This window comes from Argopecten irradians, chromosome 10 (assembly GCF_041381155.1).
Source record: "Argopecten irradians isolate NY chromosome 10, Ai_NY, whole genome shotgun sequence".
NCBI lineage: Eukaryota > Metazoa > Mollusca > Bivalvia > Pectinida > Pectinidae > Argopecten > Argopecten irradians.
The window spans coordinates 35,507,049-35,529,372 of NC_091143.1; the positions used below are offsets into that span (position 1 = coordinate 35,507,049).

The 22,324-nt window shown below is 37.0% G+C and overlaps 1 protein-coding gene across 2 annotated transcripts in view; it reads right to left on the bottom strand.

Moving 5' to 3' along the window:
* The window catches only part of LOC138333757 (molybdopterin synthase catalytic subunit-like), a 92,832-nt gene that overhangs the window by 11,101 nt on the left and 59,407 nt on the right, over positions 1-22,324 (bottom strand). For both annotated transcript variants that reach the window (XM_069282332.1, XM_069282331.1), the window contains exons 3-5: positions 19,188-19,340; positions 18,461-18,560; positions 3,101-3,251 (exon numbers count right to left, since the gene is read on the bottom strand). In XM_069282332.1, coding sequence (XP_069138433.1) covers positions 3,101-3,251; positions 18,461-18,557 — 248 coding nt within the window. In that variant the 5' untranslated portion in view covers positions 18,558-18,560; positions 19,188-19,340. The remainder of the gene's footprint in view (positions 1-3,100; positions 3,252-18,460; positions 18,561-19,187; positions 19,341-22,324) is intronic.

Here is a 22,324-nt window from a genome sequence, read left to right on the forward strand (position 1 = left end):
AGAAATGTACAAATGTAAACTGCATAAGTTAATAAGGCATTACTTTAGACACTTTTAGGTTCTTCTAAATCAAAGACTAGGCCAGTCCATTATGAAATTTCAGGGGTGCATGAATGAGTTTAAAATGATGCATTAGTCGCCAATAAAAGAAAATAAACACAATGCGATTTCAATATGTTATTTCTTCTAAATAAAAGGTTTCTTTGTGAAAGTTGTCAAGAAATTTATTGGGAATATTTTGCACTAAAAATTGTCACCTTCATACATTGATTTTGGGACTCCATATGCAATGGACATTATTTTTCAAAAAATATTTGATGCACAAAATATATTGATAGTTGATTTTTTTCAACATTTTCAGCTCCAAAAAGTACTTGCACAAAATACCCCCGTGTACACAAATTATACAAGTTTTTATGGTAATTATACTAAGTTATATGACTGTTCGTAAATCACTTGATATAAAACATCAGAAACAAAGAATGAAATTGATTACCTAGACAATACAACATCAAGAAAATCCATAAACAGAATAGTTGATTAGAAATGGCACATTCAACCAGAGGTGAAAAGGTACACACATTTAACGAGACTCTATTGTTTGAAAACACTTGAAATTTGTTTTTAAATATTCATAATATCATACCTGGCCAGGCACAATTACAATTTCATTAGCGTTCTGCATCAGGGGGGTTTTATATTGCAGAATCATGATCCTTCTGAAGTGGAAAAACTCCCCTATAAAACAGTATGGTTTGGTCCAAGCAGGAAATATGGGACAGCTCATTTAGATATTGAGGTAGCAACAGGGATTGTACGTTTGATATATTTGAAATGATTTTTTTTTGTGTGAATTGATCGTCACGATATAGATCTGGATCAACGAAATGTTTGCATGTTATGTTGTTTTAGACAGTACAAGTGACACGTACTAGGCCATGCTTCGTTACTTTTATCGTATATATGTACTCCCTCGATAATGAAACTGTATATATATATATATATATATGTAGATATATATCAGCACATAATATTATATACAACAGTATATCTAGATGTAATTCATGTTTATTGTATAGATTTGAAGGAACACGCAAGATAATATTTTATATAGTTTTATAAACTTTATTGACTCTCTCTCCCCACGTCTGAACCTGTTAATTAAAAGATGAAAAGAAAAGATCGGGTTTTGAACCCGGGACTTTCAAAATCTTGGCAGAAGCTCTATAAATCAAATGAGATATATATATATACATTGCTGCCTTTTCAGCTACAATCCACTTTTTCATGTTTTTTTTTTTTTTTTGGCTCTATTGAAACATTTACAGCACAAATGCTAACTATCATCCTCCTAAGGGTACAACTGGTTGAACCAGAGGAGGAAATTTTGCCATTTGATCTGTATACCTATACGTGTTATTTTTGAAAATAGGATAAAATAGTTTCTACCACAATGTCTCGATTTATTCAACTCTCAGGCCATTGGTTATATGTACATACCGTTGATTATATATATTGATATTCCACTAGTGGAATATAACCTTCCAGCGTTTTGATTGTTGGAGAAATTGACCTTTGACTGGTACTACTTTTTCTACCCCACGTGATCAATGTTTACGTCGTCTGCTTTCAACGTCAACATCATGGCTGTGATGGACGAAGATTTGGTCAATATTGGCGACGAGTGAAGCTATGTGACGGGGAAAGGGGAGTAATCAAGTCCATTTCAAAAGCAGACACTAATTATGGTTTCGACCGATTTGAAATTCAGTTTGATTCAGGCAAAATAGCAACTGAAGCCCGGTATCGGTTCGACGTCATACCGTCATGCCCGGGTCACGACGTTACAATATCACAAACTAACGTTAGATCTGTCACGATATCGGAAACCATTCAGAGTACATTAACACCCCCAGTTGATAAGCCCCATGATCCATATTTGTCAGACAAAGATTCATTAGAAGATTTTGATGTTGACAGATTCATTGCTTCAGAGGTCAACAAAAACACTAAGAAAAAAACTGATTTAGATATGAAAAAAGTACGAGATTTTTTTCAGAGTGTTCTCAAGGAAAACAGGCCATTAGAATCGATTCCGCCAGTTCAGCTGAACAAGTTACAAGAAACAATCATGGAAAGGAATATGAACCTGCTACCATTAGAAACATGGCAATGTAGCATTGATCGGTATTTGAAATCAAAAGATTACGGCAAACAACTAACAACAAGTGTAGAGTTTTCTAAGGTAATGGAGGTTATCAAATCTAAGCAAAAAAAGCTAAAACGAGAGGGAAAGGGAAATTTAGAAAAGAGGGCTGATGCTGTTTCAGACAAAGACATAGATAAATTGTATGACGTAGGTCAACTTGGTTCACACAACCCTGACAGTTTGTTAAGAACAGTTTGGTTTCTAAATACTGTGCATTTTGGCATGCGAGGTGTTACTGAACACAGGGATATGTGTTGGGGGGGATGTTAAGCTATGTAAAGATTCAGAGAATAATGAGTACATTGAATTTCGCGAACGGCAAACTAAAACAAGGCCTGGATCAAATCCTAAGAATGTAAGGGCCGTCCCCCCCCGCGCGCCTGGGCTACCCCTAAAACCCCATCACGCTGTTGTGTAACCTCTATATATTCATCAATGATCCATACACAAATTTCATTTATCATCATCATATTCATTTTGACATCCTTTCATTTGGTAACCATAGTAACCAAATGAGATCTGCTGTCTTGAAAATTATAACCATTGTTTTTGTCATCCATTAAAACCACTTTATTGCAATTTTCAGTTTAATTTGACAATATCTAAATTTCAAACAATCAGAAGCCTCCATTTTGATTCCTTGGTAACCATGATCAAAAACCATGGCAACAAGAATTTTTAAAAAAACAATGCCTATCACTAATGAATCTCAATCAATTGAGCATATTAATGAAGCATGCTCTATCAGTTGAGAGACAGACTATTTTCTAACTTTTAACACTAATATGACTAAGTACAGAGTGCAATGATCTGCTTTTACATCATTTTTTTTCCCAAATGAAGCAGTCTTCAGTAAGATATCAAGAATCACTCTTAAACCATAGCACTCACCCAATCCGATGTATCATGGCTACTTTGTGTACAGTCCATTTGTCATGAATCTGCTGACAAATTTCCATCATTTTTTTCTTGGCCATTGGGATATACGCTTCATACTCAAGCCGTAAGACTTTCTTCCCATCAAAGTTATCTCTTGTTGTACCTGTCACAAACGAAAGAATATTTTAAATGGAACTGTCTAAGACATAAATGCCACCATCTTCACATTGAATCAAGATGTTCCACAACATGTCACAACATGGAAATGAAAAACAAATATAGCAAAAAATAAACCACATACAAAATTTAAGTACAATACAGTATGTCTCCAATATTTAATGATAAGGGTTAAAAATTGTCAACTTTGACCTGAAGATGCTCCACCACTGACATACAGTATTTTTCACCATCAAAATCATGAGCAGACAATTTAGTATTTTTGTTCAGTTAAAAAAGTTACTTACTTTACACCATTACTACATTGAAAAGTTTGAGCTTCTTATTTTACTTTAGGTCAAAAAATATGAAAAATAATAAATTGTATCCCGAAAAAAATCCATGTTGCTATATCCTATATGAATGAAATACTGATTGCGCATGGCAAAATGAATTATTTTATTACATTTTTTGTGCTAATAAGACATATATATACACGATTAAACACCAATTACTGTTCAAATGATGAATATCATTTATGCTCTGTTGGAGGTGGAGCATCTTTAACAGTCTGGGGTTTTATGGTAAACCATACCTTTATAAAAGATACGGCTAACAATAACTTTTATCATATAGGTAAAGTTATGGTTTATCGTCGCTTTGACAAAAGTAATGATTATCCATATCTTTTAACATACACACTATCGGGGAGCAGTCATTATTTATATTCTTTCAACTAAGTTATGGTTTTTCATAACTTTTTTTTATAGAAAAAGTTATGATTTTCCATACCTTCATACAGAAGTTATGGTTTTACATAACTTTTATTTTAGAAAGTTATGCTTATTCATTCCTTCATACAAATTGTGGTTTTTAAAAACTTTTAGGATAAAATTCTCAAATCATTTGTGATACGCATATTATAACCTAGATGGATATTGGTCTTGTGTTGCACATGTTGCATGTATATTGCTATACATATATGTTGAATTCATTATACATTTGTGGTAGTTGAGCCAGTCATCTTGATTATCAATATAGTTAAGAGTGATGTACATGCAATCATTCTCTGTACTGTATATGTTATAAAAATCAATATAAAATGAAACTCTTGACCCTTGTTCAATGGTGCGGTTATCATTGATTATCAGATACGACCACTTTATAGGTACACTATAAGATTCATTCTCACTTAGCCAACATTCTGAAATTTACCTGTATTACCTGGCCAACATGTCAAGTTTTACACCTGAGTGAGTTATAGTCTGTTCTTACTTTCTATGATAGGAAATATTAATGAAAAAGATAAGTTGAAGATTAAAATGGATTTGTGTAGGAAAGTTTTAGTTTTAAAACTTACATTTTCAGGTAAAAATATAGAATATATATAATAATTCCATTAAAACTTTTTTTATATTATCAATAACGGAACCTTCATTTCAAGATGGTAAATCTCTACTTTTTTACAAAATGATCAATTTAGAAAAGAAAACAAATAGAATTAATGATTTCCAATTTTGATTTGGTGTCTTCTGTTGATTATGATATTGCTTGATAGCCCGTCTATAGAACTGGTACGTATAAAAATAATTAGATGTTGTTTGCATTAATTACTGTCAATGTTATTTTATCATGGGAAATTAGGCGGTTTGCCCAATAATGGTGCATGTTTTCCTAATATGAGATACATTTAAGTGTTGTTATGATTAATTAATCGAAATAGTATGTTCTTAGGTTATTAGTGTTTTGAGTTATAGATGTGAAATATAGGGATTTCATAAAGCTCCTGAAATTGAAAAGGTACACATCAGCTTCACAAAAAGACTTAGAGTACTTGGTGTGGAGAAAACACTACTAATGCTATGGTATATATTTAATTTGGAAGAGTTTCTTCAATATATACCATAGCATTAGTAGTGTTTTTCTTCTAACTTGATCTATTATCAGGAAAATTAGAAACGGAAGAAAATAATCATAGCTGGATTTTACAGTTGAGATTGGACTCTATAACAAGAGGCCCAGAGGGCCTGTATCGCTCACCTGGTTTTTTGTTAGTAATTATCACAAGATTCCGACAATTAGAAAAATTAGCAAAATTGACTCCCAAAGTTTAATTTTGAATCACAACCAATCAACCATACAATGATGCTATTGATACCATACAAATATGCTATCCAATACATAGGTTCAGAGACAAAGTAATTTATATGAAAATAGTAGCCTAATTGACCTTTTGACCTCGCATCTATTGCCGTCTCAGGCCCCGGGGGTCAGCCCTATCATTTGTACAATTTCAAATCCCAACCCTATAAGGATGCTACCATTGCATTATGAGTGCTCTTCCATTCTTAGTTGCAGAGAAGAAGTTGTTTATATGGAAATAGCTAAATTGACCCCTTTTGACCCCACCATTCAGGCCCCCGGGGGGTCAGCCCCATCATTTGCACAATTTTGAATCCCCACACTATAAGGATACTACCATTGTATTATGGGTGCTATACCGTGCTTAGTTTCAGAGAAAAAGTCGTTTATATGGAAATAGCCAAATTGGCCACTTTCGACCCCGCCCCTCAGGCCCCCTGGGGGTCAGCCCCATCATTTGCACAATTTTGAATCCCCACCCTATAAAGATGCTACCATTGCATTATGGGTGCTATACCATGCTTAGTTTCAGAGAAGAAGTCGTTTATATGAAAATAGCCAAATTGGCCCCTTTTGACCCCGCCCCTCAGGCCCCCGGGGGGTCAGCCCCATCATTTGTACAATTTTGAATCCCCACCCTATAAGGATGCTACCATTGCATTATGGGTGCTATCCCATGCTTGGTTTCAGAGAAGAAGTCGTTTATATGGAAATAGCCAAATTGACCCCTTTTGACCCCGCCCCTCAGGCCCCCCGGGGGTCAGCCACATCATTTGTACAATTTTGAATCCCCAACCTATAAAGATACTACCATTGCATTATGAGTGCTATCTCATGCTTAGTTTCAGAGAAGAAGTCGTTTATATGTAAATAGCCAAATTGACCCCATTTGACCCCGCCCCTCAGGCCCCCGGGGGGTCAGCCCCATCATTTGTACAATTTTGAATCCCCACCCTATAAAGATGCTACCATTGCATTATGGGTGCTATACCATGCTTAGTTTCAGAGAAGAAGTCGTTTATATGAAAATAGCCAAATTGGCCCCTTTTGACCCCGCCCCTCAGGCCCCCGGGGGGTCAGCCACATCATTTGTACAATTTTGAATCCCCACCCTATAAAGATACTACCATTGCATTATGAGTGCTATCTCATGCTTAGTTTCAGAGAAGAAGTCGTTTATATGGAAATAGCCAAATTGACCCCATTTGACCCCGCCCCTCAGGCCCCCGGGGGGTCAGCCCCATCATTTGTACAATTTTGAATCCCCACCCTATAAGGATGCTACCATTGCACTATGGGTGCTATCCCATGCTTGGTTTAGAGAAGAAGTCGTTTATATGGAAATAGCCAAATTGACCCCTTTTGGCCCCGCCCCTCAGGCCCCTGGGGGGTCAGCCCCATCATTTGTACAATTTTCAGTTAGTAGCCCATAAGGATGCTACCAGTCAAATTTTGTTGAAATCCGACCAGCGGTTATGGAGAAGAAGTCGATTGTTGACGGACGGACGGACGGACGGACGACGGACGACGGACGACGGACGACGGACGACGGACGCCGGACGCCACGGTATGGCATAAGCTCACCTTGGTCCTTCGGACCAGGTGAGCTAAAAATGTGGTTTGGGTTATATATATGATTTGGAATCGTTTCTTAAATCTGATTTGAATGCACTATCAAAATGTATCACATATTTCATTCATGGACTGACCATGGCCCTGCATGCAGGTAGGGCGTTATAATTGTACCTGCTGCCCCTATTGCATGATCGTAAAAGGCGACTAGATTTAGGATATTATCTTTTCTCTTCTTCCTAACTGACTTTATCTTTCCTAATGCCTCCCTTGGCACCGCCTCACTTTTGGCCTTGAGATGAGTGTTCGCCCCTGTGAGGAAGGCTTTGGGTTCTGTCCCCTGGCCGAGACACACCAAAGTCTATAAAAGACCTCCGTGAAGATGAAAACTAGGAATCAACTTCATGGAGGTCTATAAAAGTGGTAGTTTCTGTTCCTGCTTAGCGCTCAGCATACAGGGAGTGGGACGAATGGTTCGCCCGTTGTCAGTATAATGTGACCGGGTGGGGTGTGTTGCTTGGTGTCTTCGGCGGCATGCTTCAGTGATGTAGCACTATAAAAAGGGCAACAGTTCCACTATACAAGAAGACACAACACAAACATACCGCAGTCTCCCAAAACACGCACTTCACACAAGCTACACACTGCATACATGGGAGGCCGTCCTTACATGACCCTTGATGTTAATAGGACGTTAAGATAATCAAACAAACAAATCATGGGCTCCATCATTTCTCAACAAGAGATCCAAGAGGGATCTTGGCGCCCACCAAAGAATGATCTACGTCTGACATTGGAAAGAGAGATCTTTTCTCTTCTTTTCAAACTTTTACTACATATTACTACATATGAAATTTGAGAAAGATCCTTTCAGTACTTTTCAATTATCACAAGAGATTCCAGAGGGATCTTGGTGCCCACCACATCCTAATGGTCTACAATAGAGTCAAGACTTGATGTCTTGTTGACTTCTTCAAAATCAACTCAAAGCCTTATCCTTTCTAGTCTGTTATCTTCATTGATTCATGACTTTTTATGAACTTTTCAGGTCATCTGGGATCAGTGTTCTCTGCACAGCATAAATTATTTTCATATGCATATATCTTGCACCTCATGATTGTTTGTCACATGGTCATATCTAGTAGATAAAGTAGCCAAGTTGACCGTCTCTTTTGTGTGAATGAGGAAATAGATTTATTGTCCACGGTCTCGTTGTTTCCATCTTCAATGTTAGTCTTAGTTACTGAATTCATCGTAGTTAGCGCCCCTCCCCTATAAGCGTCCATCCCTTTTCTGGAGAAGGAGTTGAAGTTGTATAAACGTCCCCATCCCATGGATTTAATTATGTTTTACACCATGTGATTCCTCTGACATCAGAATTATATCCCATATCACAGGAACTTGCGAGCGGTTTACATGTAAATAATGACATAATAATGCAACTCAAAGGTAAAAAGGCATATGTATATTAACGGTAACAGATAATGAGTCATTAATACAGAGAGAGTTAATTTATGGCTGACATTTTTCGTCCACAACTTACATTTTGGTTTACTAATAATCACTCCCTTTGTTACAATTTTTAAGCGCCCTGGGCACTAATTACAGTGAATACAGTAAATTTTGGAAGGAGAATACTGCAGTCCAAGCAGATCTTAAAATCTCTGGATTGTTGAATTGTGGCAAGTAATTTGTCAATTGTATCTGATTGTACCATCTTTTTCCTCTGTTAGCTGTTCGAAGATTGCCGTCACATATACCATATATGGTCTATTGGATTGCCTTTAAGTCATCATTCATACTTCCTTCACCTTCAATCAAACCCACCACCAGTTTGTGAACCTTTTGCTGTTGTGAACCATTCTGCTGGATGATAAATTTTACATTCAAACTTCATCTCTGCATCCAACTCCATTGCTGCAACAGCAGTGATCACATATGATTTGATTTTGTCTAGTGGTTTGATACTCCAGATTTTGCCGATCATTTTTGCATTACAATACATTCAAACAATACATCCCCTGATGGTGGTAATGGGGATTGGCATTTCTGATGATGAAGGATTTTTATCTGAACTTCCAATTATGTCTAAAGTATTCTTACCGTTTGTCAAAGAAAAAATTGTCAGATTCATGAGTAAACTTAAAAGTCCTACAAAATGAGAATTCCGCAGTCGGTACAAACTTTCCAGTAGTATCGCTTGTCGAAATGTTATATCACTCTAAAATGTCAATAATTTGTAGATTTTGCGAATGAATTAAAGTAACAAGTGGCTCATTTTGTTCATGCAAGTACTTCGAAATATCACAGTGTGTAAGTTCTAAAATGTTTGAAAATTGCTTTTGATTCCTTTAATTGTCTTTATGAATGTTAGTATATATCGTAAGTTCGTTTTTGTTTTTGTTTCCGTGATATGGATCTTCTTTTGTTTTGTGACAAGTTTTCAGATATTTCCATCAATGAATCCAAATAACTTTTTCTTTGTATATGTTCACAAACTGGTGTTGGTTAAGTAAACCTTTTGAATGTTTGCCATGTTAATTTTCGGTATCAGGTTGACAATATGAACAGTCATTTTGCTTATGTGGCATAAATTCTGTAATTTCCATTGACGTTGAAAAGGATTCATTCCAGCCTGTTGATGCAAGGTACATTGTATATGTACAAAAGAGATGCATTAAATCTGAATACATTTTGAGAGTGTTTGTAAAATAATTTCCTTTTTTAGCCCACCATCATCAGATGGGCTATTTAAATCGCTTTTCATCCTTGTTACCGCTATTTTTCAGAACGGGCGGAAGGGATACTTCTCAAATTTTATCTGTAGTTTCCCCTAGAGCCCTGATTGTGCATATTGCATTTTGGGACCGATCGGTCAACCAAGATGGCCTTCTTGGATTTTGATAATTTTCATTGTTATTGTGAAATATCTCAAACGATCTTTCTCAAATTTCGTATGTAGTTATGTGTAGTAAAAGTTTGAAAAGTAGAGAGAAGATTCTCTTTCCATTGTCAGACATAGATAATTCTTTGGTGGGCGCCAAGATCCATCTGGGATCTCTTGTTGATAAATCATTTCAATTCTAATTTTGATCATAACCTTACTATATGTATTGACTACATGAGTTTGATAAAAGTGAAAAACAATTTTCCTACATATGCTTCCAATGTATATAATTAAATCAGAATAGAAAATTAAATACGGTATTATCACCAAAGTCTTGCTCCTTTTAAAAAAAATCTAAATAAATAAAGCTTACTTGCTTTGAAAAAAATATGTTATGATATTAACAAAGTCAGAATGATGCAATGATGTACGTCATATTATCTTTGTGCAAGCTAACTATGCTTCATTCATGCAATGGCTTACACCCCTTACAGCTATACAAGTGATCCATGGTCAGCAAGTAGTGGTTTAAAATAAACATTTCTCTGTGTAACAAGAACCTTACAATTAATGCTCCCTGATAGCAAAAGTTATGGAAATTCACAACTTACAAAAGTTATGTAAAACCATAACTTTTCTAATCCAAAAGTTATGGTAAATCATAACTTTTTTATAAAAAGTAGTCATATTAGTGGATTTCTTAATTCGTAATATCTCTTTATAAAAACGTAATCATAACACCAAGGACATGTTTGGATACATAAAATCTCACTTTATCAACTGATACCAATTACAGATAGTAGGCAAGACCCACATTTATGATAAAGAGCCTCAAAATTAACCTCTGGAACAGTAACTTTTCCACCTTTTGCAGCCATTTTCTCAGAGACAGAGTAACTATCATGGTCACAAGGATGCTTAGATTCTGGGGAGGGGTCTGTATTTGCATTTTTTTGTAAGGGAGGTGTCATTATTTGACTCAGAAGGCCAAGAAAGAATGACAAGTACCGAAATTTGCTAAAAGAAGAAAGTTATGGTCAGCCATGACTTTAAAAGGGTATGGTTTACCATAAAACCCCAGACTGTTTAATGCCAAACTTTAGCTGGGTAATTATCTTGATCTAGATATTAAAGATGCTCCACCGCCGACAGAGCATACATAATATTAATTATTTGAACAATAATCGTTGTAATCGTGTATATATATGTCTAACTAACACAAAAAATATCATAAAATAATTTATTTTGCCTTTGGTGCATGCATAATCAGTACTACATTCCATATAGGATATTGTGCCAATGATTTTTTTTCGGAATGCAATTAATTATTTTTAACTACAAAGTTAAATTAAAAGCTAAAACTTTTCAATGGTGGTAATGGTGTAAAGTAAGTAACTTGTGTAACTGAAGAAAAATACTGAATCATCTGCTCCTGTTTTTGATAGTGAAAAAATACCATTAGTCAGCAGCGGAGCATCTTTAACCTTAGCTAATCACCTTGACCTCTGTCAGCCTGAAGTTAACTTTGACCTTACTAATATCTGAAACCATGTGATATGAACCTGATAATAATGTTGATATTCATGTTTATTATCCTTGTGGTAACCTTGACCTTAATATTAACCTATAACTGTAACATTGACTTTTTCTTTGCAGTTCATTTCAAACAAATTCTACAAACAACATAAAAATATACTTATACAGGGTCTAATGAACACTTTCAAGTATAGTTTGCAGTTTTTACAAAATTCATAATGCACAAAAATAACATAGCCATGCATTAAAATAGTAACTAGCTCACAGAAAACCACATAAAATATTGGTATCTTATTCACGAGTAATATGCTGGGATATGCAAACGTTATTTGAATTTAATAATTCTCTTTGATAATGGGTGTAAGCTAATCTAAATTGACTTTATCTCCGGAATGGTCTATAGATTTTTCTTCCTACTCTATATATAACTCAGACTTATCTCTAGGTAGGTGTGTTTATCTCCTAGTGATCTCGGCATGCTGTAAAAACAATGGATGATTGGTACCGAAACTTGTACAACATTAGAGAGCCTCATCAGGATACAGCTATATCTGTGGATGTAGGACAACCAGAATACTGACAAGTCAGGAAGGGCCCCGCTATTCTGACCAGTCTGGAAGGACCCCGCTATGCTGACAAGTCAGTAAGGGCCCTACTATACTGACAAGTCAGGAAGGGCAACACTATACTGACAAGTCAGGAAGGGCAACACTATACTGACAAGTCAGGAAGGGCCCCGCTATACTGACAAGTCAGTAAGGGCCCTACTATACTGACAAGTCAGGAAGGGCCCCACTATACTGACAAGTCAGGAAGGGCCCCACTATACTGACAAGTCAGGAAGGGCCCCACTATACTGACAAGTCAGGAGGGCCCCACTATACTGACAAGTCAGGATGGGCTACACTATACTGACAAGTCAGGAAGGGCCCCACTATACTGACAAGTAAGGAAGGGCCCCACTATACTGACAAGTCAGGAAGGGCCCCATTATACTGACAAGTCAGGAAGGGCTACACTATACTGACAAGTCAGGAAGGGCCCCACTATACTGACAAGTCAGGAAGGGTCCCACTATACTAACAAGTAAGGAAGGGTCCCACTATACTGACAAGTCAAGAAGGGCCCCACTATACTGACAAGTCAGGAAGGGCCCCACTATACTGACAAGTCAGGAAGGGTCCCACTATACTGACAAGTCAAGAAGGGCCCCACTATACTGACAAGTCAGGAAGGGCCCCACTATACTGACAAGTCAGGAAGGGCCCCACTATACTGACAAGTCAGGAAGGGCCCCACTATACTGACAAGTCAGGAAGGGCCCCACTATACTGACAAGTCAGGAAGGGCCCCACTATACTGACAAGTCAGGAAGGGCCCCACTATACTGACAAGTCAGGAAGGGTCCCACTATACTGACAAGTCAGGAAGGGCCCCACTATACTGACAAGTCAGGAAGGGTCCCCCTATACTGACAATTCAGGAAGGGCCCCACTATACTGACCAGTCAAGAAGGGCCCCGCTATACTCTCCAGTCAGGAAGGGCCCCGCTATACTGACAAGTCAGGAAGGATCCCACTATACAGCTTAGTCAGTAAGGGCCCCCATAAATATACTGATGAGTCAGGAAGGGAATTACCTAATTGTTTGGAAGTGAGCTGATTTTTAAGGTTAGAAGCCAGAAAGGTTACAGCTTCTCTTAGTAAAGCTTGTCACTGATTAATGAATTAAACTAACTTCTTTTCTTCACAGCTACTAAATTGTGCAATTTCTGTTTCAAAAAAAAATTTGTAGAGATCAAGGTCATACTGTGGCAACTTTAACTCTGATTCTAGTACAGATACAAATCTGCAACTATCGGTTCTATTAATTAGATACAAGAAAGATTGAATTCCCCAAACAATTCACCCGAACCATGAATGCTTCAGAGGTGTTTTTATTGAGCATGACAAACATGCAAAGTAATAAAGATTCTGGATCAGCACGCACAATGGATGCAATTACCATGATCTAGGGTAAAACAGGTGTGAAAAGTTCATCAACAAAAACGTGGATCTCTTACTTGATAAAAAGTTCCGTGATCAATGAACTATCAACACAAACAAAATCTTGTAATTAAAAAAAAAAAAATGGACGGGTTAATTGAAATAGAAACAAAATCTTGCGATTTCAAACATGGACGGGTTAATAGATAGTTTTAATAACAGTCATGGCCACTTATCATTGTGATGTGTTACATAGCTAATTAGGAAGTGAATTAGGAAAGCTGGAATACTCAGAGAAAAAACACTGACCTATGTGTTTCATACTCACTACCATTAGGTGAAAGTTATACTGTCGTTGTAATTTGTTCTGCCACCAAGTTTGGCCACGCGACAGCCGTTTATTGTAACTTTTCAGATATACATCTGGTTTGGTTTGTTTATATGTCCTATTAACAGCCAGGATCATGCAAGGATGTGCCAGGTTTAATTGTGGAGGACAATCATAATTAGAGAACAAGAGGCCCATGGGCCTTAGCGGTCACCTGAGTTCAGACACAGAATGAAACAAAGACATGCATATAAACACTATAAATATATATTGGCCCATCAGGCCCTTGAAGTCAGTCAGTGATTTTATAAATTTTAAATCTATGAAGATTATTTGGTTCCATCAAATCTGTGAATTCAGGAGAAAGATTTTTGAAATGTTATCCATTTTGACCATTTTTTGGCTCCACCCCTCTCGCCCCTGGGGGTCGGCCAGGACCAATATGGATATGATGTTAAATGCTATCTCAGGCTAATAATTCTAACCCAGATTAACTAATTTCCTATGAAAACTAAACATATATAATGTTCCTAAATGTGTTTTCCTATATAAACTATAGTAAATTTGACCCCCTCCCTAGGGGAAAATCTGAGATCCCAGGGCCATGAAATTCACAAATTTTTGTAAAGGGCCTTAAGACCTTCCAATCTATCAAGAGTATCTGGTTCCATCAAATCTGTGAATTCAAAAAGAAGATTTTTGAAATTACCATTTTGACCCTTTTGGCTCTGCCACTCTGGCCCCTGGGGGTCAGCCATGACCAGTATGGATATGATCTTAAAATTCTATTTCAGGCTAATAATTCTAACCCAGTTTGACTAATTTCCTATGAAAAATAGGCAAATAATGTTCATAAATGTGTTTTTCCTTTATAAACTAAAGTAAACTTGACCCCCTCCCCAGAGGGAAACATGAGACCCCAGGGTCATATTATTCACAATTTTTGTAAAGGACTTTAAGACCTTTCCATCTATGCAGAGTATTTGATTCTACCAGTTCCAGAATTTCAGATTTTTGAAGTTTTAGCCTATTTGACCGGTTTTGGGACCGCCCCTAAGGCCCCTGGGGATCAGTCATGGAAAATTTGGTAATAAGATTCAATGGCCATCGCATAGGGATAATTCTGACTACAATTGACTAATTTCCTATTATAATGACTAAATAATGCTCAAAAATGTGTTTTCCATATATAAACTTATATATAGTAAACTTAACCCCCTCCCTAGGGGGAATCCTGAGACCCAAGGGTCATATAATTCACAATTTTCATAAAACACCTTAAGACCTGTCCATCTATGAAGAGTATTTGATTCTATACCATTTCCAGTATTTAAGAAGAAGATTTTTAAAAAGTTTTAGCCTATTTGCCCCTTTTGGCCCCGCCCCTCTGCCCCGAGGGGGTTGACCAGGACCAATATAGATATGATATTAAAATGTTATCTCATGCTTATAATTCTAAACAAGTTTGACTCATTTCGTATTAAAATTTAGCAAAAAATGCTCATAAATGTGTTTTCACTATATAAACTATAGTAAACTTGACCCCCTCCCCAGGGGGAAACGTGAGACCCCAGGGTCATATAATTCACAATTTTGGTAAAGGACCTCAAGACCTTTCCATCTATGAAGAGTATGTGATTCTACCATTTCCAGAATTTCAGAAGAAGATTTTTGAAGATATAGCCTATTTGACCCCTTTTGACCCCGCCCCTAAGGCCCCTGGGGGTCAGTCATGGAAAATTGGTTAATAGGATTCAATGGCAATCTCATACTGATAATTCTGACAATATTTGACTCATTTCCTATTACAAATGATCAAATAATACTCAAAAATGCGTTTTCCCTATATAAACTATAGTAAACTTAACCTCCTCCCCAGGGGGAAACCTGAGACCCCAGGGTCATATAATTCACAATTTTTGTAAAGGACCTTATGACCTCTCTATCTATGAAGAGTATTTAATTCCATCACATCTGTGAGTGGAGAAGAAGATTTTTGAAATTTTAGTCAATTTTACCCCTTTTGGCCCCTCCCATAGCTCCCTGGGGGGTGGGGACCATATAATTCACAATTTTGATTGGCCTTATGCCTTAGAAGGTTTGTGCAAAATTTCATTGAAATTGCTTCAGCAGTTTTGGAGAAGAAGTCGAAAATGTAAATTGTTTACGGACATACGACGCACAACGGACGACGGACAACGACGGACAAAAGGCGATTAGAATAGGTCACTTGAGACTTCGTCTCAGGTGACCTAAAAACTATCGACTAGTGTCCAGTACCTGGCAACTGCCCCGCATGGGATTCAAAATCGCGAGCCACAGGTGAAGGGCTTGTGGTAATATGTCGGGACACTTTAACCATTGGGCCACCCTGGCCCGCCTCAGAAATATGTTATTCATTACCGAACTTTATGGCTAATAATCAGTCCAGAAAGTACAATGTCCTAAAACAGAGGCAATGTACATGAAACATACAACAAAGGCAAATAATTAACAATATAGGAGTATACATAATTACATGTTTATATATATATATAGGCATATAGCTGGAACTAGTCCAGAATAGTCGCTCAACAAATAGCTACCCTGTCCCATAAAAACCAGGATTATAAAGTAAGGTATAAGGCACCCTTATGTTCACTAAACTCTTATCCTCAACCATTCTGCAAAAATTAATTATTAATATACATTGTATACTCATGTTGTAACTGGAGAGGAGAGAATGCCAAAAATAGTTGCCACTTGGATGCAGTACAAGTGAACTACCTGCAGGGTCAATGATGATCGACCCAGTCATTTCTGCTACACTCCTCTCTCTTTTCTCAAAGTCTACCCTTCAAAGGGACAGTAGACCCTATATCACTATCATATTATGGTTTTTTTTTTTAAAATGGTAGCAATTCTATGATAAGAGAGGAGACAACGTAGTGGAAAGAGCAAGGTTTAAAACTGGAACCTCCAAGCTGTAGTTGAATGCTCAACAAATTGAGCTAACAGTAAACAGAATCAGTTCAACCTCTCTTCATTTGTACAACATATCTTTCCTTTATGCGTCATAAGATTTTCTCCCATACTTCACAGGGATATCTCATGGTTGCTAGGGAAAAGATAACTCTTTTCTTTATGCTTCATAAGATTTTCTCCCATACTTCACAGGGAAATCTCATGGTTGCTAGGGAAAAGATAACTCTAACAACGTTCCTGTGATCATGATGCGAGGAAAAAGCAGAAATTTCATATTTTCTCAAATTAGTATTGGGGAAAAAGAATCAAACATGGGTCTGTCAAGTGGACAGGGATATCTTAACCCTCATGATTGATTTTGGTTGAAAACCCTTGGCAAGCCAGGGGTTGACATGCCAAAATCTTTCATTCGGGTTGAGATAATCCCTGTCCACTTGACAGACCCATGTAAGATTCTATAATTCAAACCCATCAGACAGAGATATCTGCACTTTCATGTAAGTAAGATTTCTCAGTCTTACCCATGGCAAAACAGCCTGCATGCGTATAACACAACATCCCGGAAGTTGTAAAATGTAGGCATATAAACATTAACCTGCAGAATCCAATTAGAGAAGTTAAGCCTTAGACAGTTGTGATCCTCCTCCGCTGGTAAAGGTTTCTCTGTTCTAATCTCATGGTAGGAAAATATCCTATTATCATTATGTCAATCTCATGAATGCTAGACAATCATGTCGTACATGACATCATCAGGATCAACCAATATGGTGCAATTGTGGCACCAATTCTCAATAATATCTTCAGATGTATTAGGATATTGCTGTTACGATGACACAATGGAAAAAAAGTTTCATTAAGTTTCATCAAAATATAGAAGACAATATGGTGCTGAATGGTAATATATATCTACTGCATCCGATTCAGTTGTGCATGTGCTGAATGGCTTAATATCCTCACCAGGGATATTTAAGAATGGAACGTCTTTTAGTTGGCATTCATATATAGCCAATATGAATGGCAACTAGTACTGGACAGGGGCAAATTCCATGAAGCCCCCTAGCGCTTCATGTTGGTCCAGTTGGCATTCATATTGGCCGTGAATGCCAACTGAAAGACGTTCAATGCCTATATATACATTTGGTTACAATTTTATGTTGAAATACCAAAGGATTTTGCATCTATAATGAATTAATCATTCACTATTGCTAAGCATGGAACAGCCATTTGAACAGCCATTTTCCGTGATCGCTGGCACGACAATTGTGACGTCACAATGATAATTACGTCGTGATAAGCCATTGATGTTAATAGCCTATACGACTGCCGACTGCACTAGCAAGGTTACAAAGTGGGACTGCAGTGAAAATGTAAAGATATTCTAATGCAAACAAGATTATCCTCTAAATAACATTGAAAGTACAGACCATCTCCAATATCTATCACACATCCATAACATTATGCACTTATCAAATTATTCATTCATTATAGGTATAGCATAAACAAGAGATTAGGCTAACATGAACACCTGTATTGTGAGGAATTACACAACGTGTATACGTGATAACCAAATATCTGTCTCACCTGGTTCACAGTCTTGGCTCGTTACTCTATGATTTTTTCTTTTTTTTCTCTCGTTTCCTTTTTTATTTTTTGAAGATATATAGTGGCTACCAGTATCTTATTAAATGACACGAAGCCGTGATTTTTCATGGATTCAAACACACACACAGCACAGACCAGTTCATTTCTCATCTTTTAATAAAGTATTAAATGGCAAATTGTAACTGTAGAACATGACGTACCAATGAAGACAGAGATGGCGCCACATGACGGTGAGGAGACGAGTTTGGTTGTCTGGTCAGTACTGATCTGGTCCTCTGTTACCTCTACATAGTCCATCCTCTACAAGGTAATAACATTATATTAATACAAAAGATACATTTTTTTTTTTTTTTTTTGCATTCACTTTATAAGTTATAAAAGACAAACATTGATTTAGAAATGTATATATGTGGTGTCTTTGAAGTGCTAATTCATTTACAGCCCGGTAACTTTGTAAAAAGACAAACATTGATTTAGAAATGTATAAATGTGGTGTCTTTGAAGTGCTAATTCATTTACAGCCCTGTAACTTTGTAAAAAAAAAATTCTGGTTTTGAACCACCGAATTTCGATAAATATATATATATCTCAGTGTGTTAGTACCTGGTTAGTCATAATTTACAATTTTTCATATTTGCGCAAAAGTTTGACTGTCCAAAAAAAAGTATGTTTACGAATACAGTATTTCTATTTTTATTCAACATTTGATAAGGATTTGAATTAATGTAATGCTCTTGAGTACTCAAAATGGGGGATGGAGTTATAGTAGGGATGGGGGATAATTACGGAGCTTGGGACAAATGATGTATTTTGATTTCTTTAAGTTTCCAACGAAGACGAAATTCCTTAATCCAAGTCATTTATTAGTATACCTGGTGATTATCTCATTGAACCATTTCCACATTTTCATTGCGATTACACACTTACCTGGATTTTTTGCACCTGTTCTCAACCGTCTACCCTCCGCTAATTGGTGGAATTACAGCGATCTCATCTCCTGTATTCAAGTGTACTTCCTGTCCAGCCTCAAGGTAATCCTCGTTAACGGATACCACCAAGTTATCAGCTATTACCTGTAAACTGTAAAAGTCATGCAACCTCGTTAAACAGATACCTGAGCAAGTTATCTGTGATTATGCCTCATATTTGGCACTCTAATATTTAATTTATGAAAAAATAAATCTTGCTACCTTAATTTTGCTTTCACATTGTCAACATCAACAACATCAAAAACAATGGAACAATTTCAATAAGGTATTGACACTAATTTTATCATGGCATTCTGTAAATGTGCAGTATGAAGCAATTATTCACAGAATTTTTTTTTTTTAAAGTTATATGTGCCGTAACTGGGCGATAATTTTGACATGCTATTTTTTCATCATAAATTAATTAAAAACCATAAGGTTTGATGAATAAAGCTGTAAAAACCATTCAAATGGCTTCAGATGACTTATAAGCGTTAGTTACAACACAGAAATTTTGTACTGAAAAAATTTGTTGTTTTTATGCATTGAATATGTTTAAATGAAAACATACTTGCAGAAGTCACTTTACAATTACTAAAAACATTGTGAAAATGTGTAATGAAATTGTAGACCACAATTTGGCTTCATGGTCTCACCGTATGTACTCATTTCACTTCACTATTGATGTACATAAATGATTTTTGGCAGTACTGCCAAAAATTCATTTTCAGCTCTTATTTGTACATGTAAAATTAAAACCTATGCTTTGAAAGCACTGTAATTTTCAAAAAGTTGGTAATTTTTGGTGATGAATAAAATATTAAAAGCTCATCTTGATTCGTGAGTATGAAAAATACGGCACATATAACTTTAAGTTTAAAAAGTCACATCGATATGAATCCATGGAGGTATTGGTTACATAAATATTGACTACATTCTATATACACTAACTATAAGCCAATTGATCTCACTCATGTAATATAAATGTAAACTGATAAAAAATCCCCCTTTTGTACCAGACAACACAGCCTTAAAAGTCATTTTTAAGTGATGAAAATAGCACTTTAAAAAACGAGTAATTAGTATTATACTAATTAGTACAGTTGGGGGCTGTGATGGCCAAGTGGTTATGTACCAAAAGCCCTCCCCCTGTGGGACACAAGTTTGAATCCCATGTGGAGTAGTTGTCAGGGACTGACCACTGATTGATGATTTTTCTCCAGGTACTCCGGCTTTGCTCCACCAACAAACCTGTGGCATGTCCATAAATGACCCTGACTGTTAATAGGACATTAAACTATTACAAGAGATCCCAGAGGGATCCAGGCGCCCACCAAAGAATAATCAATGTCTGACAAACGAAAGAGGGATCTTTTCTCTGCTTTTCAAACTTTTACTACATATTACTACATATGAAATTTGAGAAAGATCCTTTGAGTACTTTCTGAGATATATAACAGTAACAAACTTCAATGATAAAATTCCGTGATGGCTACCTGTCGGCCACTTTTTCTTACATAGAAAATTTGAGACAGATCACTTCAGTGCTTTCTGAGAAATAATGGTAACCAATATTAATTATCGAATTCCAAGATGGTGGCCTGTCAACCATCTTGTTCACTGATCAGTACCAAAATGCAATATGCTTAACCAGGGACATAAGGTAACCTGTATATGTAATTTGAGACAGATCCCTTCAGTACTTTCTGAGAAATAGTGGTAACAAGCTTCAACTATCAAAATCCAAGATGGCGGCTTGTCAGCCATCTTGTTCACTGATCGGTCCCAAAATGCGATAAGCACAACAAGACCCCTAGTGGGACCATGCACATCAAATTTGAGACAGCTCCCTTCAGTACTTTCTGAGAAATAGTGGTAACAAACTTCAATTATCAAAATCCAAGATGGCGGCCTGTTGGCCATCTTGTGGATTGATCAGTCCAAAAATGCAATATGTATAACTAGGGCCCTAGGGAAACCTACATGTGAAATTTGAGAAGAATCCATTAAATACTTTCTGAGAGATAGCGGTAACAAACTTTGACTATCAAAATCCCAGATGGCTGCCTGTCGGCCATCTTGTTGACTGATTTGGTCCCAAAATGCAATATATGCACAACTAGACCCCTAGGGGAACCTACATGTGAAATTTGAGAGAGATCCCTTCTGTACTTTCTGAGAAATAGTGGTAACAAACTTTAACTATCAAAATTCAAGATGGCTGCCAGGCGGCCATTTTGTTGACCGATTGGTCCCAAAATGCAATATGCACAACTTGGGCCATAGGGGAACCTATGTATGAAATTTGAGAAACATCCCTTCAGTACTTTCTGAAAAATAGTGGTAACAAGAATTGTTAACAGACGGAAGGACGGACGGAAGGACGGAAGGACGGACGGAAGGACGGACGGACGGACGGACGGATGGACGGACCATGGACAAAAAGCGATTTGAATAGCCTACCATCTGTTGATGGTGGGCTAAAATCCATTCTCGCTACACAATTTCGAATTCCCACTCCATAAGGATGCTACCATTGCAATATGTATGTTATCCAATGCATAGATTCAGAGAAGAAGTAATTTATATGGAAATATCCAAATTGACCCTTTTGGCCCTGCCCCTCAGACCCCCTGGGGGTCAGCCCCACCATTTGTACAATTTTGAATCCCCACCCATAAGGATGTTACCATGTAATATTAATGCTATCCAATATTTAAATTCAGAGAAGAAGTCATTTATATGGAAATAGCCAAATTGACCCTTTTGACCCCGCTCTTCTGTGAAGCCTCCCAGGGGGGTCAGCCCCACCATTTCCTACAATTTGTACAATTTTGAATCCCCCCTCCCCTTTTGACCCTGCCCCTCAGGCCCCAGGGTGGTTCAGTCCAATATTTTGTACAATTTTCAGTTAGTGCCCCATAGGAATGTTTTTTCGTTTAATTCTCACCAGTGGTTATGAATAAGAAGTCGATTGTTGACAGATGGAAGGATGACAGACGCCGCGTTGTCGCATTAGCTTACCTTGCATGGTCCTTTGGACCAGATAAGCTAATAAAACCAAAATTCACTGTTTTTTACATAATTTGGTGGTTA